Source organism: Taeniopygia guttata, chromosome 5 (genome assembly GCF_048771995.1).
Source record: "Taeniopygia guttata chromosome 5, bTaeGut7.mat, whole genome shotgun sequence".
Classification (NCBI taxonomy): Eukaryota; Metazoa; Chordata; class Aves; order Passeriformes; family Estrildidae; genus Taeniopygia; species Taeniopygia guttata.
Window position 1 is genome coordinate 20708141 of NC_133030.1, and position 16073 is coordinate 20724213.

At 39.8% G+C, this 16073-nt stretch overlaps 1 protein-coding gene across 4 annotated transcripts in view; it reads right to left on the reverse strand.

Annotated features, from left to right (window-relative positions):
- The window catches only part of LRRC56 (leucine rich repeat containing 56), a 62196-nt gene that overhangs the window by 36891 nt on the left and 9232 nt on the right, over positions 1-16073 (reverse strand). For 3 of the 4 annotated variants that reach the window (XM_041716564.2, XM_032748722.3, XM_041716563.2), the window contains exons 3-4: positions 13569-13684; positions 3891-3978 (exon numbers count right to left, since the gene is read on the reverse strand). In XM_041716564.2, the coding sequence (XP_041572498.2) occupies positions 3891-3978; positions 13569-13684 (204 nt within the window). Of the gene's footprint in view, positions 1-3890; positions 3979-13568; positions 13734-16073 lie in introns of all 4 variants that reach the window. The other variant, XM_032748720.3, reaches the window with a different exon arrangement.

Below are 16073 nucleotides of genomic sequence, written 5' to 3' on the forward strand. Positions count from 1 at the left end.
CAGCCCAAATGCTGGTTTTATGATATTCTACAAGTTACAACACTTGTAACACTTGTTGTTTACATTATGAAATATTCTTTAAGTAGCATCATATATCTTTGTTTTTCTTTTGTTAACAAAAAATCATCATGGCTTGACTTTTGTCTTTTGGAATATGGACTAGTGAAAAACAAACAAAAGAAATTACTGACAAATGCTTGCATTGGCATCATGCAACCATTGTGCTTTGTTGATTCTACAACACAAAACAGGCATATGAAAACAGGCTGTACTCTTCTAGCAAGAGCAACCTGATATGCAAATTAAAGAGTCTACTTAGTTCACTTGAGCTGTGTTTGATCAAGTAAGATACATCACTTTGATCCTATTTCTACATATGCATTTTTTTGCACATTTCTGGGATGAACTGGGCAGTACAACTGGAGGTGAGACCACAGCATTTTCAGGCAAACCCAAGGCAGCTGCAGTGAAGCTACCTGACATGGGGATCTCACAGAAAACACATCAGTGCAGGGCTTCACATAAGCACACTGCCCCAGTACATACTTGTGACTCCTGGAGACCCTGCCCAAACCCTGCTGTGGGGCTTGTCCAAGCCTTGCTCAGCAAGTTTGTCAGCAGAACTGCTAAGCCAAGAGCATCCTGGGCAGCAACACTCGTGCCAGACTCGCTCCTCCAGCCTCTGTGTCGCTCCCTGGCCATGCAAGCACCTGCTGCTGCCATGCTGGCTGCCAGCAAGGGTGTCCCAGCTCTGCAGCCAGAGTGCCAACAAACAGGGCAAGAGGAAAGAGAGATTATGACCCTGTGGGAGAAATAGCACATGACTACTTCTGAACCCTTGGCAGAGCTTTGCCTTGATAAAATGCCTGCAAGGGAAGTGGCAATCTCCAGACACATAATCAACTTAGTCTGGCCACCAGCAAGCAACAATTCAATAAGGACCCGCGAACAGCACTGTGGGTAACTTGATTTGGAGCTATTAAAATTACTTAGAAATAAGAGGACTATGTAGTGTCTTAAATGAGTCTATCCTACCATTATTTTCAACAGGAATTTCTATGAGCTGGTCATAAATGCAATTCCATACCTGTCAGCAATCAAAACTGAAGGGATAAGCTAATGAAAAGGAAATGGTCCCTCTGAACATAAACTGAGGCCTACATGTAGCTGAGGAGCACAGAAAACAACTCCAAGATATGCAAAGCTGGATACAAGACTTGCCAAGGCATTCAGTGTTTCATCTGTCACTCAGCAAGGTGCACTGAAAACAGCTAGAGATTTTAGCAATTACCCCAAGCCCTGCAAATATTCAGATTTAAGCTCTGGCATGAAGCCTTTCCTTAATTTTAAAACTGATCACATGAAAATATTTCAATATCAGTCTTTTCATGTTTTAGTTCACACCTTGTCCCTAAGAAAAGTAACTCTTCCTCCCCACCATATCATGCCATTTTGTAGAGGCAGACCTGAAAGACTAGGCAAGGTTAACAGGATGGTGCTCTAAAGTTTAGCACATCCCAAAGTGGAATGGTCTTGAGAAAAACATCAAGCAAGATGTTTTAAATCACTCTGGGAATCTTTAGGCCCCAAGAGTTTGTGTTACAGTCTGTAACACAGGCTGTAAACCTTGAAATGTTTCTCAAGTGAAAACTGTGGTGTAAATTTGGAATTTGAGTGCTGCAAGGTTCCAGGTGACTCAGAGTTATGTGCATTCTCATAGCTTTTCACACTGTCACCTGGGCACTTAACACCTTGCCTGGCCTATTTTATTTTTACACACAAAACCAGTCAAAAAAATATTGTTTACTGAGTGTGGACTGATCATCCAAACAATTTGCTGATGATAAAGATGCTCTTACCCACCTTGCACAACCAAGGAATACAGTGAGAGCAAGGTGAAGTGGTTTAATATGTGTATAAACAAAGCTTATTAGCCAGGTTTGCAATGCAAAAGCAACACCAAATTACAAGCAGTCCAGGCTGGAGGGAACAGTTGGAGGTCACAAGCCCAGCATCCTGCTCAGAGCCAGGTTGTCTGTGAGATCAGGTGCTCAGGTCTTCACCCACTTGAAAACACACCAGGATGAAGCCTCCAGACCTCTCTGGATACTTTTATTGCTTGACTGTCCTAATGGGGGAAAACTTTACATCCTGTCACGCTAGAATATTTGTCATTCCAGCTGGTCTGCTTCTTACCCTACTGTTTTCCTCAGGCTATTTCTCCAGACCCCTATGACCACAGACCAGGTCAGCAGCACAGTTCCAGGGACAGCCAGCCAGCAGGGAGCAAGCAATGAGCCCAACATCTTCAACAGCAGTCTTGCTTGCAGCATTCACAGTGGAGGTGCAAACTGCTCTGCAAAACCTCTAAACATTTAGGCCTTAGTCCATGTGCCAAAAAATCATCTGCCATGTAAAAAAAATTTGAAGAAACTAAAGTAAACTTTCTGCCCTAGCCACCTGCTAACATTTGCAAAGAGATTTTCACAGGAAGAAAACTCAGAAATACACCTTAAAAAAAAGAACAGAAGGAAATTCAGAATGGTCTTGATGTTCTGTTATTCTCAAAAGCAGTGGGGGCCTGCAGGTGCTGGTTTTTATGGCCCTCGAGGGCCAACTCTTGGTGTGAACAGTGGGAGATAAACAAGATGGAAATTATTTGCATCATGGACATAGTGTTCTGTATTTTGTAAAGGTTGCAAAAGCCTAACCATGGGTAGGAGTATGGATTTATTCCAGTAATGGAAAGGAAAGGGAAGTAGAGGGTAATGAAAGTGAAACATTTTGCTAGCCTGTCACAGCTAATGTAAAATGGCATAGGAATGGGAGCACCACTTTTGAGCATTATAGAAATGGCATAATGAGATTTCCTTATCAACTGGATTAGTTGAAACATGATTGAAGAGATTATGATCTCTGAAAGAAATTGATTTAACTTACCTTAAATTATCAAGTGCCTATGAGAAAGAGACTTATTTATGAAATAAACAGAATAACCAATACAAAGGGGCTATATATACAAAAACAAAAGCGCCTTTCACTGTTCTTGCTCAACCATACTTGACAAACAGACATCAAAAGACCCATTAAAGCTAGTCAGCTATTATATTGATCATTTGCATATGAAAAATTAACTGCTTGTCTGAAAGCACCAGTACACAGTTTTGGGGATATGGCTCTTTTTCAGCACAGAAAATATTACCCTGGAGTAGTTACTAAGCTTCAATGTAGCAGAAGACAGACTTGGGTGTGGTAGGAATCCACATGACAGAAAATGACTGCTAGTACTGGAAAAAAAAACTAAGGCTTTATATTCTCAGTGTTAACTCTGCTACAGAGGGAATTCCTTTGGTACTTCTCACTTCCCTGGTTCAGTGATGATGACATAAAAACGAATGACAAGTGTTAGGGCTGCTTGGGGCTCATCAAAATGATGTATCTACAGGACCTGCCTCCAGCTCATTTTCCAGCACAGCTCAGTGAGGCCGGATGCAAAGACAAGCTGCTGGAAGCACAAGCCACCTGATACCCCCTGGCAATTCCTCAGTCACAGGGAAATCTCACAGTGCAGAGAAGCTGACCTTTGGCTCCTGTTTCACTAAAGACAAGAGTAAATGCTCATTTAGGGCCTAGAATATCATACAAGAAAAATTAGTCCAAACTAATTTGCTTTTGAAAGAAGTCCTGTCACTCATCCCATTGCCAGAGTTTCCAGTCCTATGCAGAGCCTCACACAAGAAGATCAAAGAGTATGAGGTACAAGGAGGTCCTGTTTCAAGAACTCTTAAAAAGGGCAGTACTTTTCACTGGCTGATGGTTAGTGACTCCCCAGTCAAGACACCATAAAGGAAAATTCAAGATGATGAACAGAAAATAAAGTGTTTTCTCACCAAAATTCCCCAAGCTGATCTCTCTGGTGTCCACTCGCATCTCCAGGGCCTTCACTTGCTGCAGATCATCTACCCCTGCCAAAATTTTCTGTAAAGATAAGCAGAAATATATGTGTACTCTCATGCAATAAACCAGATGTCACAGCAGCAAAAAGGTGTAGAAAGATTTTCAAACAGTGTTTTGTCAACATATATTTCAGGTCAACATGGCTAGATGTGCAATCACATTGAAATGAATGTAGTATTCTTCCTTGTAGACCCAAAATATTCTAGCCTCCCAAAACTTATACATTGCTTAAAGAGTCAAGGTTCAGGGTTACATTCAAGCTGCAAACCACCAACAGACCTACATGCCAGCTAGCTTCATTTAAACAGTATGTCCATGCTTTAAGGTTTGCACAAGTCTTGCACTAATCCTCAGCAGATAGAAAGCATTAACTTTAAACATCACCTGTAATTCAACAAGTGCTGGTAGTAAAACTCAACAAAACACACTGTTTACCTTTGAACCCAAAACAATAAAAAGACACATGATTTTAGCTCAAGCAGCTCACTTTCTGATAGAAGACTACACTAATTACAAGAATTATTAATTTCTTTGAAATTATCTAGGCAATGCAAATAGAAGCCTTCCAAATCCTTCATTATTTTTACAAAATTGTAGTAATTGGATGAACCATTGCATTAAGCAAGGATGTGTGTGTGAATGCAGACTCTTTCCTAATCTTCCCTAACATCCTTATGTCTGTGTTGATACATATATGTACATTTTGCCATGGCAGAGGTAAACAGGAGGAACAAAAGCAGAAGCTATACACAGAGGAGAGAGGGAAGCTCTAAGACTGCCAGTGAAAACCACAGCAAGGCTGTGAAATCCCAAGATGCCAGGCTGCAACTCCACAAGGAGCGAAAGCAATCTCACATGACCACTGCTCTCATCCCCTCTTTCTTCCTGCTAAGATCCAGCTTCTCTCTCCCCAGTTTCCCTCATTCACAGTGCATATCCCACCACCTCCTTTGCATCAGCCTAGTTGCATGAATTCAACAAAGCACACCAGAAGAACAGTATCCTTTGTTCCTCATTGGGTTAGTGGTTCCTGGAGGAGTCTGAAACAATCCTTGAGAAATGAGAAGCAAGGTTTATTTGTCATGCTAACTGCCTGAAATTGTTGATGCTATATATGGTGACAAAACTTCTAAATTTTCACTTTTCTATGTCAAAAGAGTGAGGGTGTGGGGCTGAACACGTCCACTTCAAAGAAATGTCTGACCTTGGCATTCAGAGTTTTCTCCTCAATGATGCAATCAAGAGCAGGGGTTGAAAGTATTGTCATCAACCTTTTGGGCATTTACTTAAGGTGAAGGCAGAAAGCCATTCAGTAACCACCACACAGAGGAGACAAATTTTCTCATTATTAAAAAGCTACAACATTCTTTAGGTTTTTTTTAATAAGGGAGAACTTACTCATTAGAAGGGAATGTGTAGAATGACCTCTGCTTATAAATTTTGGGAAGAAAAAAACCCACAAGAATATCCAGTTAATTTTGCAAGGAAAGAATGGTGGGTTCAACATTCCTGCTCATTAGGTAACATTTTTATTGTGCACAAGTGACTGCAAATTCTGCTGATGTTCCACATCCTCTTGCAGAGGACTAAAACCAGTCTGAGTGTAACCGAGATGGCAGTCCAAAAGCACATGGTTTCCTGGTTTCCAGAAAAAGCTGAGCATTCCTTCTTGAAAAGCTGTCCCCCTTTATAAGGTCTTGACTTGCACTCCTAAGAAAGAGAATTTCCAATATCTTCAACTGCTTTTGAACTATTTTAAAAACATTATGTTTAATTTAATTTGTTTTTTAATCTTATTTTTAATATTTTTTGTAAACTGTAATTTTAAACAGCCTGAACATAAGAAAGCTTCTAAGACTCTATCCCCACATGCAGCCACCACAAAATTTGTCTTGCTCTTGCAAAAACAGCAAACTTAACAGCTACAGACAGCTTTCTCCCTCCAAGTGAACACAAGATCTCTCATGGCAAGACACATTTTGCAGTAACCCTTTTCAGCAGATGACACTGTCTGTCACATAGCACGAGATTATGTGTGAAATGAGAGCTAGCTGATGTCCTGGCATAAAACCGTGCACTCGGATTGCTGGATTTGGATGCAAGCTCACTGTCATTAAAGGAAGAAGCTTCTGAAAAATACCTCCCTGCTTGCCATCAAAATAGTTTTAGGAGCCTACATCAGAACAGGAAGAAGTCTCAGAACAAGTAATAAGTTTAGGGTCACACACACTACTACTCAGCTACACAGTTGAGTAGCAAAAGGTCCTAATACCCCAAGGAGTCTTTGTTTCTTTTTTTGTCCTTTTCTCCTTTGCTGTCTGCAAGTTCCCTGCATGCTGTCCTACCCCTGCTGTATTCCAGACAGCCTGCCTTTACAGTTCTGCTCCCTGATATTTTTTTTCAAAATCCAAGTATAAAACCTGCATGAAGTTATGTTCTCTCCTTGTCTAGGGCTCCTGATTCCTTTTTCTCATACCAGGGATTACCAGTGTCATTCCCTGCCCTCTTTTCCTCTTCCCAATCCATTATTTGTACGTTTTCCACTGCCTGAGAGATGAGCTGCTTAGTGCACCCATATTTTATACTGCAATAGGCAGAACTGTGACTCCAGTGCTGGAAAGGGTTATTGGCTGTCATCACCAGCTCTTTGAACTATAGATAGCTGCCTTGAAGCATGTGCTAACCAGATGAGACAAACTCCATGTATTCTCAGTGCCCACCTCCCTGTTCTGCATTTCCAAGAGTCTCTATGGCAATCTCTGTCCTTCCATCTGCTGATGGTGAGGAGATGCTGGGACAGCTTGAAACCAATTTGCTGTGGGATGCATAGCTTAGTGTGGTACATGAAGGAAATGGGAAATGCTCTTGGATGGAGGACATGAGCTCATTTAAAGGCACTAAAGCACTGCGACCCCAGATGCTGATTGCAAGTGAGTCAGTAAGCAAAGTCCAGGGTGGCACTTCAAGAGGAGGATACATGGGGAATGGCTCCTGTGGAAGATTGTTAGGACACTGCTGCTCTCCAGACACCATTCTTGGCCTGCTGGTATACCTGCAACTGTGGTACTTCTCATGTTACAGTTAAAATTCACACACCAGGAATGTGGGATACTTAGGGAAGGACGTGGAAACATTTAAGCAAAGATGAAACCTATTTAGCAGGATCTTCTATTTGTGCTGTTGTTCAATGTCAAAGCATGGGAACCTCCATCAAAACTTGAGGGATATTTTGGATGAATTTTGCTGCAAGAGAAAAAAAAAAATCACGACCCAACACATTGAAGGGGTCATCAGCTTGGACAAAGAGATGTCTGACATGTGGATAGAAGTGATGCTCAATGCTCTGTCTCTCTTAATTCCTAGGGCCATTCCAGGTCTAGGACAGGCTCCTGCCCTAATTCAGAGGTGTCCCACTGTGGTTTCAGGTACTGCCTGCCTGCCCATAGCTTAATGGGCTGTTCTGATAGCCAGGGACAGAATGTCTCTGCCTGTGCCGCAGGAATGCTTAGAGACATGAAGGTGCTGAAGGTGCCATCTAGGTGTTTCTTTGGCTGTTTCCAGCTGCTTAGCCTTCAGGTAGAGCAAACAGAAAGGGACAAGGATCTGTTCTAGGCAAAGAGTGGGATACATTCACAGCTATTTTAGATCAAAAAGATACTTTGAAAAAAAAGGTATAATTCTAAGCTGAGCATTGGTGTTCAGAGAGGACTCTGGTTGCCACCCATCAGCAGCCCTGCAGGGTAGGTATCAGAGATATTTTCTGAAAAAAAATCAAACATCAAAATCTTTCTGGCATGTCATGTTCAAGAAGGTGACCTGAAAGGTTGATCCTGAGCAGCAGTTTGACACTCCACTGTAAATTTGTTTATTTGAAAGGACACATTTCCATGGTAAAGCACAAGTCTTTGAATATACTTTGAATACAGGGTAAGTAAAACAAAGATGAATAAAGCTCACTTTACATTTTTTTCACCTTCTTCAAAATAGGAGTAAAACTATTTTTCATAAAGAATCTCTTGCTAAATAATTTAGTCAGTATTTTAAGAAGCAAGTCCATGATGTTTCAGAAACCATTCCTACCAGACAAAATATCTGGCTAACTGGGGACTGCATACTGGCTTGGAAAGCTTCTTTTCTGACTGACAAGAAAAGCCATTAAGTATTCTGTAAAGAACTGCAAGTGAGAAATACTTCTGTGCTTGCAGAGCTTCCCAATTGGTGGAGCAGTCACCTGGGGATGCTGGGAAATCAAGTTCAAATCCCACTTGAAGCTATCTGTAAATTCCTTAATGACAAATAATATCTCTTCAGTCAAAATTGGCTCACACAACTGATGTCTTCTCTCTTCCCTAGATTTTTCACATACTCTAAGAAAAGTAGGCACGTTGCTGAAGAACAAGTTGCATGCAGCTGTCAGAGAAATATTTCCAGCTGTGCATGTATTTTTCTGATCCTGGTTAATTTGGGTAAGACAGGAATTCCAGAGTGGTGAACTTGTTCTCTTTGAATACTACACCTGCATGCAAATTCCAAATTCATGTCCATTCATGTGTTTACTGCCTTTTTTTTTTTCAAATTCCCAACTCAAGTATAATCTCTCCTTCACCAAAAAAAAAAAAAAAAAAAAAAAAAAAAAAGGTGCTAAAAGTATGACAAAATATTTCTAAGAAGAAAAATATGGGCAAATTAATAGGCCTTAAGTGATGCAATGAAAGGGAACAGAACTTCTGCGTGGCCCCACATGCAAACTTCCTTTCAAAAGGGATAAATGCTGCAGATGCCCATAACTGAAATATTTAGCTGTATTTCACAACTTTCTGCATATACACATAAATACATTCTTCTCTCAGCTCAGATGAAGAGATTAGCTAGGTCCTACAAAAAGATTTTCTTGGCTTATATGGGAAGTGTAGATGAGGGCAGTAAATGTGACATTTAAGTAGTGGTGAATGCATTAGTAAAGAGGTCTTTATTCTTGTGCTGAAGACCCAAGTCATGCCAGCAGACCCACATGGATAGGCCCTTGCCTTGTCTTGCTGTCCACAGCTCAGCTCCTTGCTGACTCATGCTGGGGAGTCACAGTTCTGACACCGTTTTTAAACCAGTACTAACAATCTGATGTGGCAAGTTGCTGGGAAATCTAACTATTGTAAACTTCAGCAGGCATGTAGGGCACCACAAGATGGGATGTTTGTTATCTCCCAGAAAAAGCCCACACAACCTCTGTAAGAGGAAAAAAAACTGTTTCAACTATGTGCTGAATTAACAGGCAGGTCAGGAATGTACAGGATAATAGACATTCTTGCCATATTTTTTGCTTAGATTTGTTGTAAGGATTTACTTTCCCTCACAGAGATATAAAAAAAGTCATACCCCAAAATGAATTATTTTTCCTATCTAGGAGTTAGGTACACAGACAGCAGCTACAATCATTGTTCAAGATTGTGTCACTGAACATGGAAAGTTAAGGCTGTAATGTCATTTTATGTTAGTTAAGCACTGGTGGCTATAAGTAAATGAACATCTGAGTTTCTTCATACAAAAGCGTGCATGTGTGTGCATGCATATAAAGATTCCTGATGTGAAAATTTGAATGTAAAACATCAGATGCCTAAGTAGAAGGCTGAACACTAATATAACAACTACAAGCCTTCACTACTGTAAAGGTATGAGTGTTAGGAGAGGAACTTATGAAAGGAAAGCTCTGAAACTGAAGGAGGTGTAATTTTTTTTTTTCCCAGTTCACAGTATTACCTCTGCTATCTGCTGCCTTGAGCAATCTGATCTAACTTTGAAACTAGCTATGCTCGGAGCAGAAGATCAAACTTGCAGACCTCCAGAGGACCCCAAAAAAATTATTATACATTTCTAATGAAGGATTCAGCAGATCCAAATTCAGTCAAATTCAGTTACTTCCATTCCCTTACTCTACCTAATTTATCAAGATTCTGCACTTTCCTGATGTCCATTTTTTTCCTCAAATCCAATTATCTTACAACTGTGAGGAAAACTTTCTGCAAAAGAAAAAAGGAAGCAATTGAGTCACTTCAGCAAGAATCCCATCTGTTGTTCCAGGACCCTCCAGCATTTTCTTTTTCCCATGAGGATGAGTGCATACCATATGAAATACACCCTAACCTCCTGAGCAACAAAACGAAACACCACATCCGAACATGTGTTCCTAAGTTTGGAAAACACGATTAGTTGGAGTAGGATCAATAAAAAGCAAAATTAGAGAATACTTCCTTTCTTCTCTAAAGATCACACACAAACGTGATTGGGTTTTATAATGTGACAATGTCTGGAAGATCATTTGACCTTGTAAAATGAGTTTCTTCTGAGAAGTGGAATGCTTTTAGTGGAAGTCGGGAAAAGATCCTTTGCAAACAGCAGGGAGAGAACAAAATAAAAATGTGATTAAAGACAGGTGGCGCCCTTAATTTCAGTTTCTCCACTTTAATGAAAAATCTATGTCACAGCCCTAATAGAGTTAAAAATTAATTGCCCATTGTTAGCCAGTTTTCAGGACAAAGTGAGAATTTGCTCACCCTGGTATTCTACAATATCTAACAACCAGGCATAAGGATGGGCAGAGCAGGGAAAGAAAATAACTAGGAAAATATAGAGCTGAAAATATTAATAGGACAGGTACAATGTAAAAGCAAGAATGCCTATTAATATAGAGGAAGATTAAAGAGTACACCAGAAAATTGATATTGATACTAGCAGAAAGAATAAAAATGACATCTAATAAAAATGCCATCTAATGATACCAACCTTTGCATCAAAAGCTTTTGACCTGTATCTTGGATGAAGGACATTCAAATAGCAAAAGATGTTACACAACAGTGCAGCAAAAGAGCTGTCAGCAAGAAGAAACTAGAAGATGTGGTTAACATAATGGAAATATGGAATCAAACAGTTTTTGAAGTGAACCTTATGCTAAAACAAAGCTACAGAAGACTACCAACTGTGGTAAATGAGCACAAAGTCTAAGTGATAGGATCAACAATTGAGAGGAAAAAAATGGGCAACAGTCCAGTGGTTTTATAGAAGTTGTCTGTTGTTCTACATGGTCCAAGAAGGCAAAAAAAGGAAAAGAAAAAAAAAAAGCAGTCTAAGCCAAACTTTTCTCTCTTTGGAGGAAAACAATGCAGCAAGTGGATAAAAGTGTCACAAGTTTTAGAGAGTTCTTAATAATGCAGACTGCTAATGGCTTCACTACAAAATAGACAGCCATCCCTCTGGAAAAAGGGCAAATGTGCAGGCAGAAATCAGGCTGCAGGCTGCAGTTCAAGGTGCCCAATCTACACAAAAATACTCAATTAGACGTTGCAGCTTCCCAAAACTCAAACCAAATTGATGCAAGACAGACCACTGTGAGGACAAGAAGTAAAGCTGAGTATGTGTCTCAGGGAAAAAACCTTCCTCAGAAACATCCTTAAGGTGTCCAAAAATTTGCCTACACAACACTACAGAAGTGTGGCCCATGCCTTTATTTGAATGTAAAACAATTTTACTTTAATGAGCCTGTATTTTAAAAGTCTATTAGTTTCCTTCTCAGAGCACTTCAATGGATACAATCAATAACTCCTAAAATATTCATATAAATAAAACAATCAAAAATATACTGCAATTGTATTGATTTAAGCAAGACAGCCTTTCAAACCATTTGACTGTCAACAGCATGTGGGTCCTTAAAGAATTATGCATGTGAAAACTAGTTTTGTATTAAATGTTTGAACATTCTGAACATTTGTGAATCCAGAGAAAGTAAATTTATGGCAGCAGTGGTTTTCATTTGATCAACATAAAGGTCAGAGAATAGATAGATGGGGTACATTATTAAAACAAGCTATAAACACTGTAAATGTTTCCTTGACAATGTCATGTAGTTTTTCCTCTGAGCAGGAAGTATCCCAGCTAGGCCAACACAAATGTTGAGTTCCAGGACAGGAAATAACTGTATGCAGAAAAATTAGCAAGACAGAGTACTACTTCATTTAAAGAAATCTTTAAAATGAGATACCTTACAAATGTTAAAACCCACAATCTCAAAAAAGGCAAAACTCAATTATTTAACTTCTTATCTACATTTTTTAAAAGTTATAGAGCAATAAACAGCAACTTCACGGGATGTAGGTAACATTGCCTTATATACACTTTTCTGCTTACAGTTTGCTGTGAATTAAAAGCAGCAGAGGTTCAGAAAGAGAAGTTCATGCCAATGAAAGAACTTCCTAAGGGTTTCATTCAGAGTTGATTGAATCAGAGGGCAGTTGTTTTGATTACTCTAATGGGCTTTGGTTCATGCCCTAGCAATACAGACTAATCTGAGAGGTTCCCATCAGATTTATACAGGCTGTTGTAGACCACAAACACATTAGACTGCTCCAGTTCTATGCCAGGTTTTAAAAAAAGACCAAGAAGTGGTTAGAGGTTCTCACAAGCCCAAGCAAAGTGAATGGCACAGATCATACAACCATGCAGCATTTTTTCTCCAGAATGCTTAAAATATTCACTCTGCAGAAAGGGATTTTTGCACCTTCAACCATTTAATAAACACTAAAAGACTTGGCTAATTAGGGAACAATAGTTCTGCCTAATCTACAGCACATGGTCAAAATGGTGGCTGGTATGTGGCTGGGGAGTGGTGTAAACCCGCAGCTGGAATATGCTCCTCTGGAAGCTCATGTCTCTCCACTGGTGCAGTGGATACACAGGGGATTATGGACACTTGCAATCACCACCCTGGCTGTTGGGAGCACCTGAACCACAGCCTTGGCAGCCCCATCTGTCTTTCACAAATGCTCCCCAGCAGAAGAGAGATTCTTCTATAGGTCTGTAACACAGAAAGCCTCGCTCCTCAAGCTCTGCTCTCAACTCTCCCTTCCTTTAGTATGGAAAAGTGACATTGTTTGGTCAGCTCCTACACATCCCAAAGGATTTCACCCTTAATTAGTCCTGAGCAAGTACAATACAGTGTGCAACCAAGTATTCTTTCACAAAGTAAATTCCTTCATGAAGATTTCAGCATGTGACTGTCTTTCAACAGGCTGTGTAGCAAAATAGTTTCCCCCAGTCTAAAAGGAACATGGCTTTCAAATATGCTTTGAAATTCCTCCCACTTTGACATGTATAGAAAGTACTTCTATCATTTGCAGAATATTTTGATTGGCTTCTTAGCAGAACAGAGGATTTCACTAATTTGGAGGAAAAAAACTTGTGTTTTATAGTTACATTTCCAATCTCTAGAACAAGATTAATGTAAATTCCTTTTCTAATGCTAAGATTCAAGGTACTCCAGATGGCATTAATGAGATCTGTGTAGACTATAATTATGCTACCTGTACTTTTCTTCATGCTGCTTCAAGAACCCTGGCAATAAACAAATCCACAATCATGCTGGGAATACTTTTGATATGAAACAAGGTGAAAGGAGGACAAACATTTGATATACTTTCATAAGACAGAATCTACATTACGCAGAATTCTAAATGTCAGAGAGGCAACAATCCACAATCAGTACAACAGCAGTTGGAAGGTTAATACATCTCTGTATATGCCAGTTTGCCTCTTCCACTTCATTAGAAAGCTGGATGTCTACTCACCAGTTTCCTGGGGGAAAGAGGTTCATCCATAAGCAGCTCTCCATCATCTTTAATCAGCAGACTGGGATTTGGGTTGCCTTGCCAATTGAAATCAGTTTTCTGGTCTTCAGTTGAGCCTGGATGAGAAACTCTGTCAGGATTACACTTCAGGTCCACCTCAACATGCTTTGAAAAAAAGGATAACAAGCAGTCTGATTTTTCTACCCGTATTTATTATTTTCATGTCAGCAAAATCTATTTTGACTCCCACTGCAAGACAGAAAATGCCTATGGAGATACAGGTTTCTTTAATCAGCACAAACCCAAAGCTGTGCATTACGTAACAGGTTTTTCCTTTTCTTCACCCTCAAGAGTGAAGAGTCCCACACCTCATGCAGCTTTGAGTGTAAGCTTTCATAGCAAACTATTGTTTGCAGGTACACAAGAAGCCAGGCGTGCCTACAGCTCTGTACAAAGAAGGAAGCTAAGAACAAACAACTCAGGACACCTTTCCAGCCTTCTCACTACTCCACTCATCCTTCTCCAGTGTTAGTGAGCTTCCCATCCACACAGGCTCCCTACTTACCCATTTCCTCTTGAGAAACATGAACAACACCCAGCAAAACTCTGCTGGACTCCAGACTGCAAGTGCCAGTACCAAGGTGCAACAGAACCCCTCAAGCATTTTGAGCTCTGCCTGCAGGTAGCATGGACAAAACCTGTCTGTGTTTGCTGTCCTAAATCAAACATCCCAGCACTGTTACTGACTCTAGGCTGGGAGGCAATGGCTACTGACTTCTAGTTCTAAAGACAGTCTTGGAGAAAATAAATTAAAAATACAATTTAAATAAAATTGTGTTCACTTCAAGTGATAAATGAAATACAAAGTTTGAAGATGAAGCATTTCACATGTGGTCATTCTTCAATTCCCAAAGATATCACTTTCACAGAAATAATAACAATTAACTTTGAAATATGAGAGTAAGTCTGTGTGCACCCGTTAGAATAAAAAAGCAATCAGCTGTACCCAAATGGTACAAGCATTACTGTGATTTATACAGCTATTTACTACTACTTGGCAACAAGGAAGTATCACAGCTGGAAACACTGCTGTAACAACAAAAGACTAGACTAGAGAAAAGCTGTCTTGCTCTGCTGAAGGGACACCTACAGTTTTGTTCTGTTCTCCAGTGCAAAGCAATATTTATTCTTAGTGCTGGAAAAGTAATTAAATGATCAAGCTAATCATAACTGGCTGACAAAGCATCAGTGGTGGCCAAGACTTGAGAATTACCACTTTCCTTCCTCCTCATACTAATAAACAGTTAAACACAGGAGTTGGTTAGGACAAATAGGAGTTCTGACTGCTCAGCTGGTCATCTCTACTTGACAGGGCTGACTCGGTACAAGGTGAAAGAGCTTTGGATCAAAAAGACTTCTTCTTTTGCCTACTCAAGTCTAGTCAAAATTCTTCACTTGTGCAAGAAAAAAAAAAAAAATCAAAAGACTTTGTACTGTCAGAAAAAAACAACAGCCCTTATTCAAACAAAAACTGATGATACACCAAACCTCTCCCTGCAGAGTCTACTCCACTATGAAGGGAGGAACCAAACCCTCAGATTCCTAAGTGCTCCTTCTGTATACTCATCAGGGCAGAAGAAGCCCAAAGAAAGCAAACCCTATTTTTTCCAGGTCACTGAACCTACCTGGCAAGCACTCCTACAGGAGAAGCTGACTACTCAAATGTGCTGCACCTAAGCCACAGCAATATTCAATGTCTAAAAAACAAGTTCAGGAACAAATTATTCAGTCACAGAACCACTTTCAATCTTTCTTACTGGCTTACAAAATAACCATCATAAAGTGAATTGAGAAGTGATATTTGCAGCTTCTGAAACCTCTGTATGCCTACAGTAGTGTAAGGACAACTTTCATATATCAGCTGATTAGGAGGGAAAAGAGATCTCAAAATCACTGTGTCTTGCATTTTAGAAGAAAAGTTACAATACATAAATTTCTATTACCTGTTTCTTTTTCTAAAGAATTCTAGAATTTCTCAGACTTTTTCTCCTCTACTTTCTTTAGAACAGGTCAGTATGATTCAGTTAGTACAAATTTGTAAGAGTCATCAGTTGTCCAAGAAAATTAAACAATCTTCTGTGAAGGTGTTCTGTGACAACACCTTCGGGTGTTGTCATTATTTCCTAAGAAGGAACTATTTTGGTCAATAACTGATTTGAAGCAGAATATTCTTGTCACATAAATTCTGGAATCCTTTGCCAATTGCACAAGACTTGTGTTGGATTGTGTGCAAGTACTGGTGGTTCTTTCTAATTCAAATGAGGATTGTTATTATCGAGAGATAACCTTGTATGTTATCAGAGCCAAGTGCAGCAGTAGTCAGAGAACACTGATGTAAAGTGTGAGTGCAAAATGAGATAACAGCAGGGTTTTGTAGTTGCAGGCTGCAAAGAGTTAACACACAGGCATAAAACAAATTACTTTCTCTCTGTCGGGCCATCACCA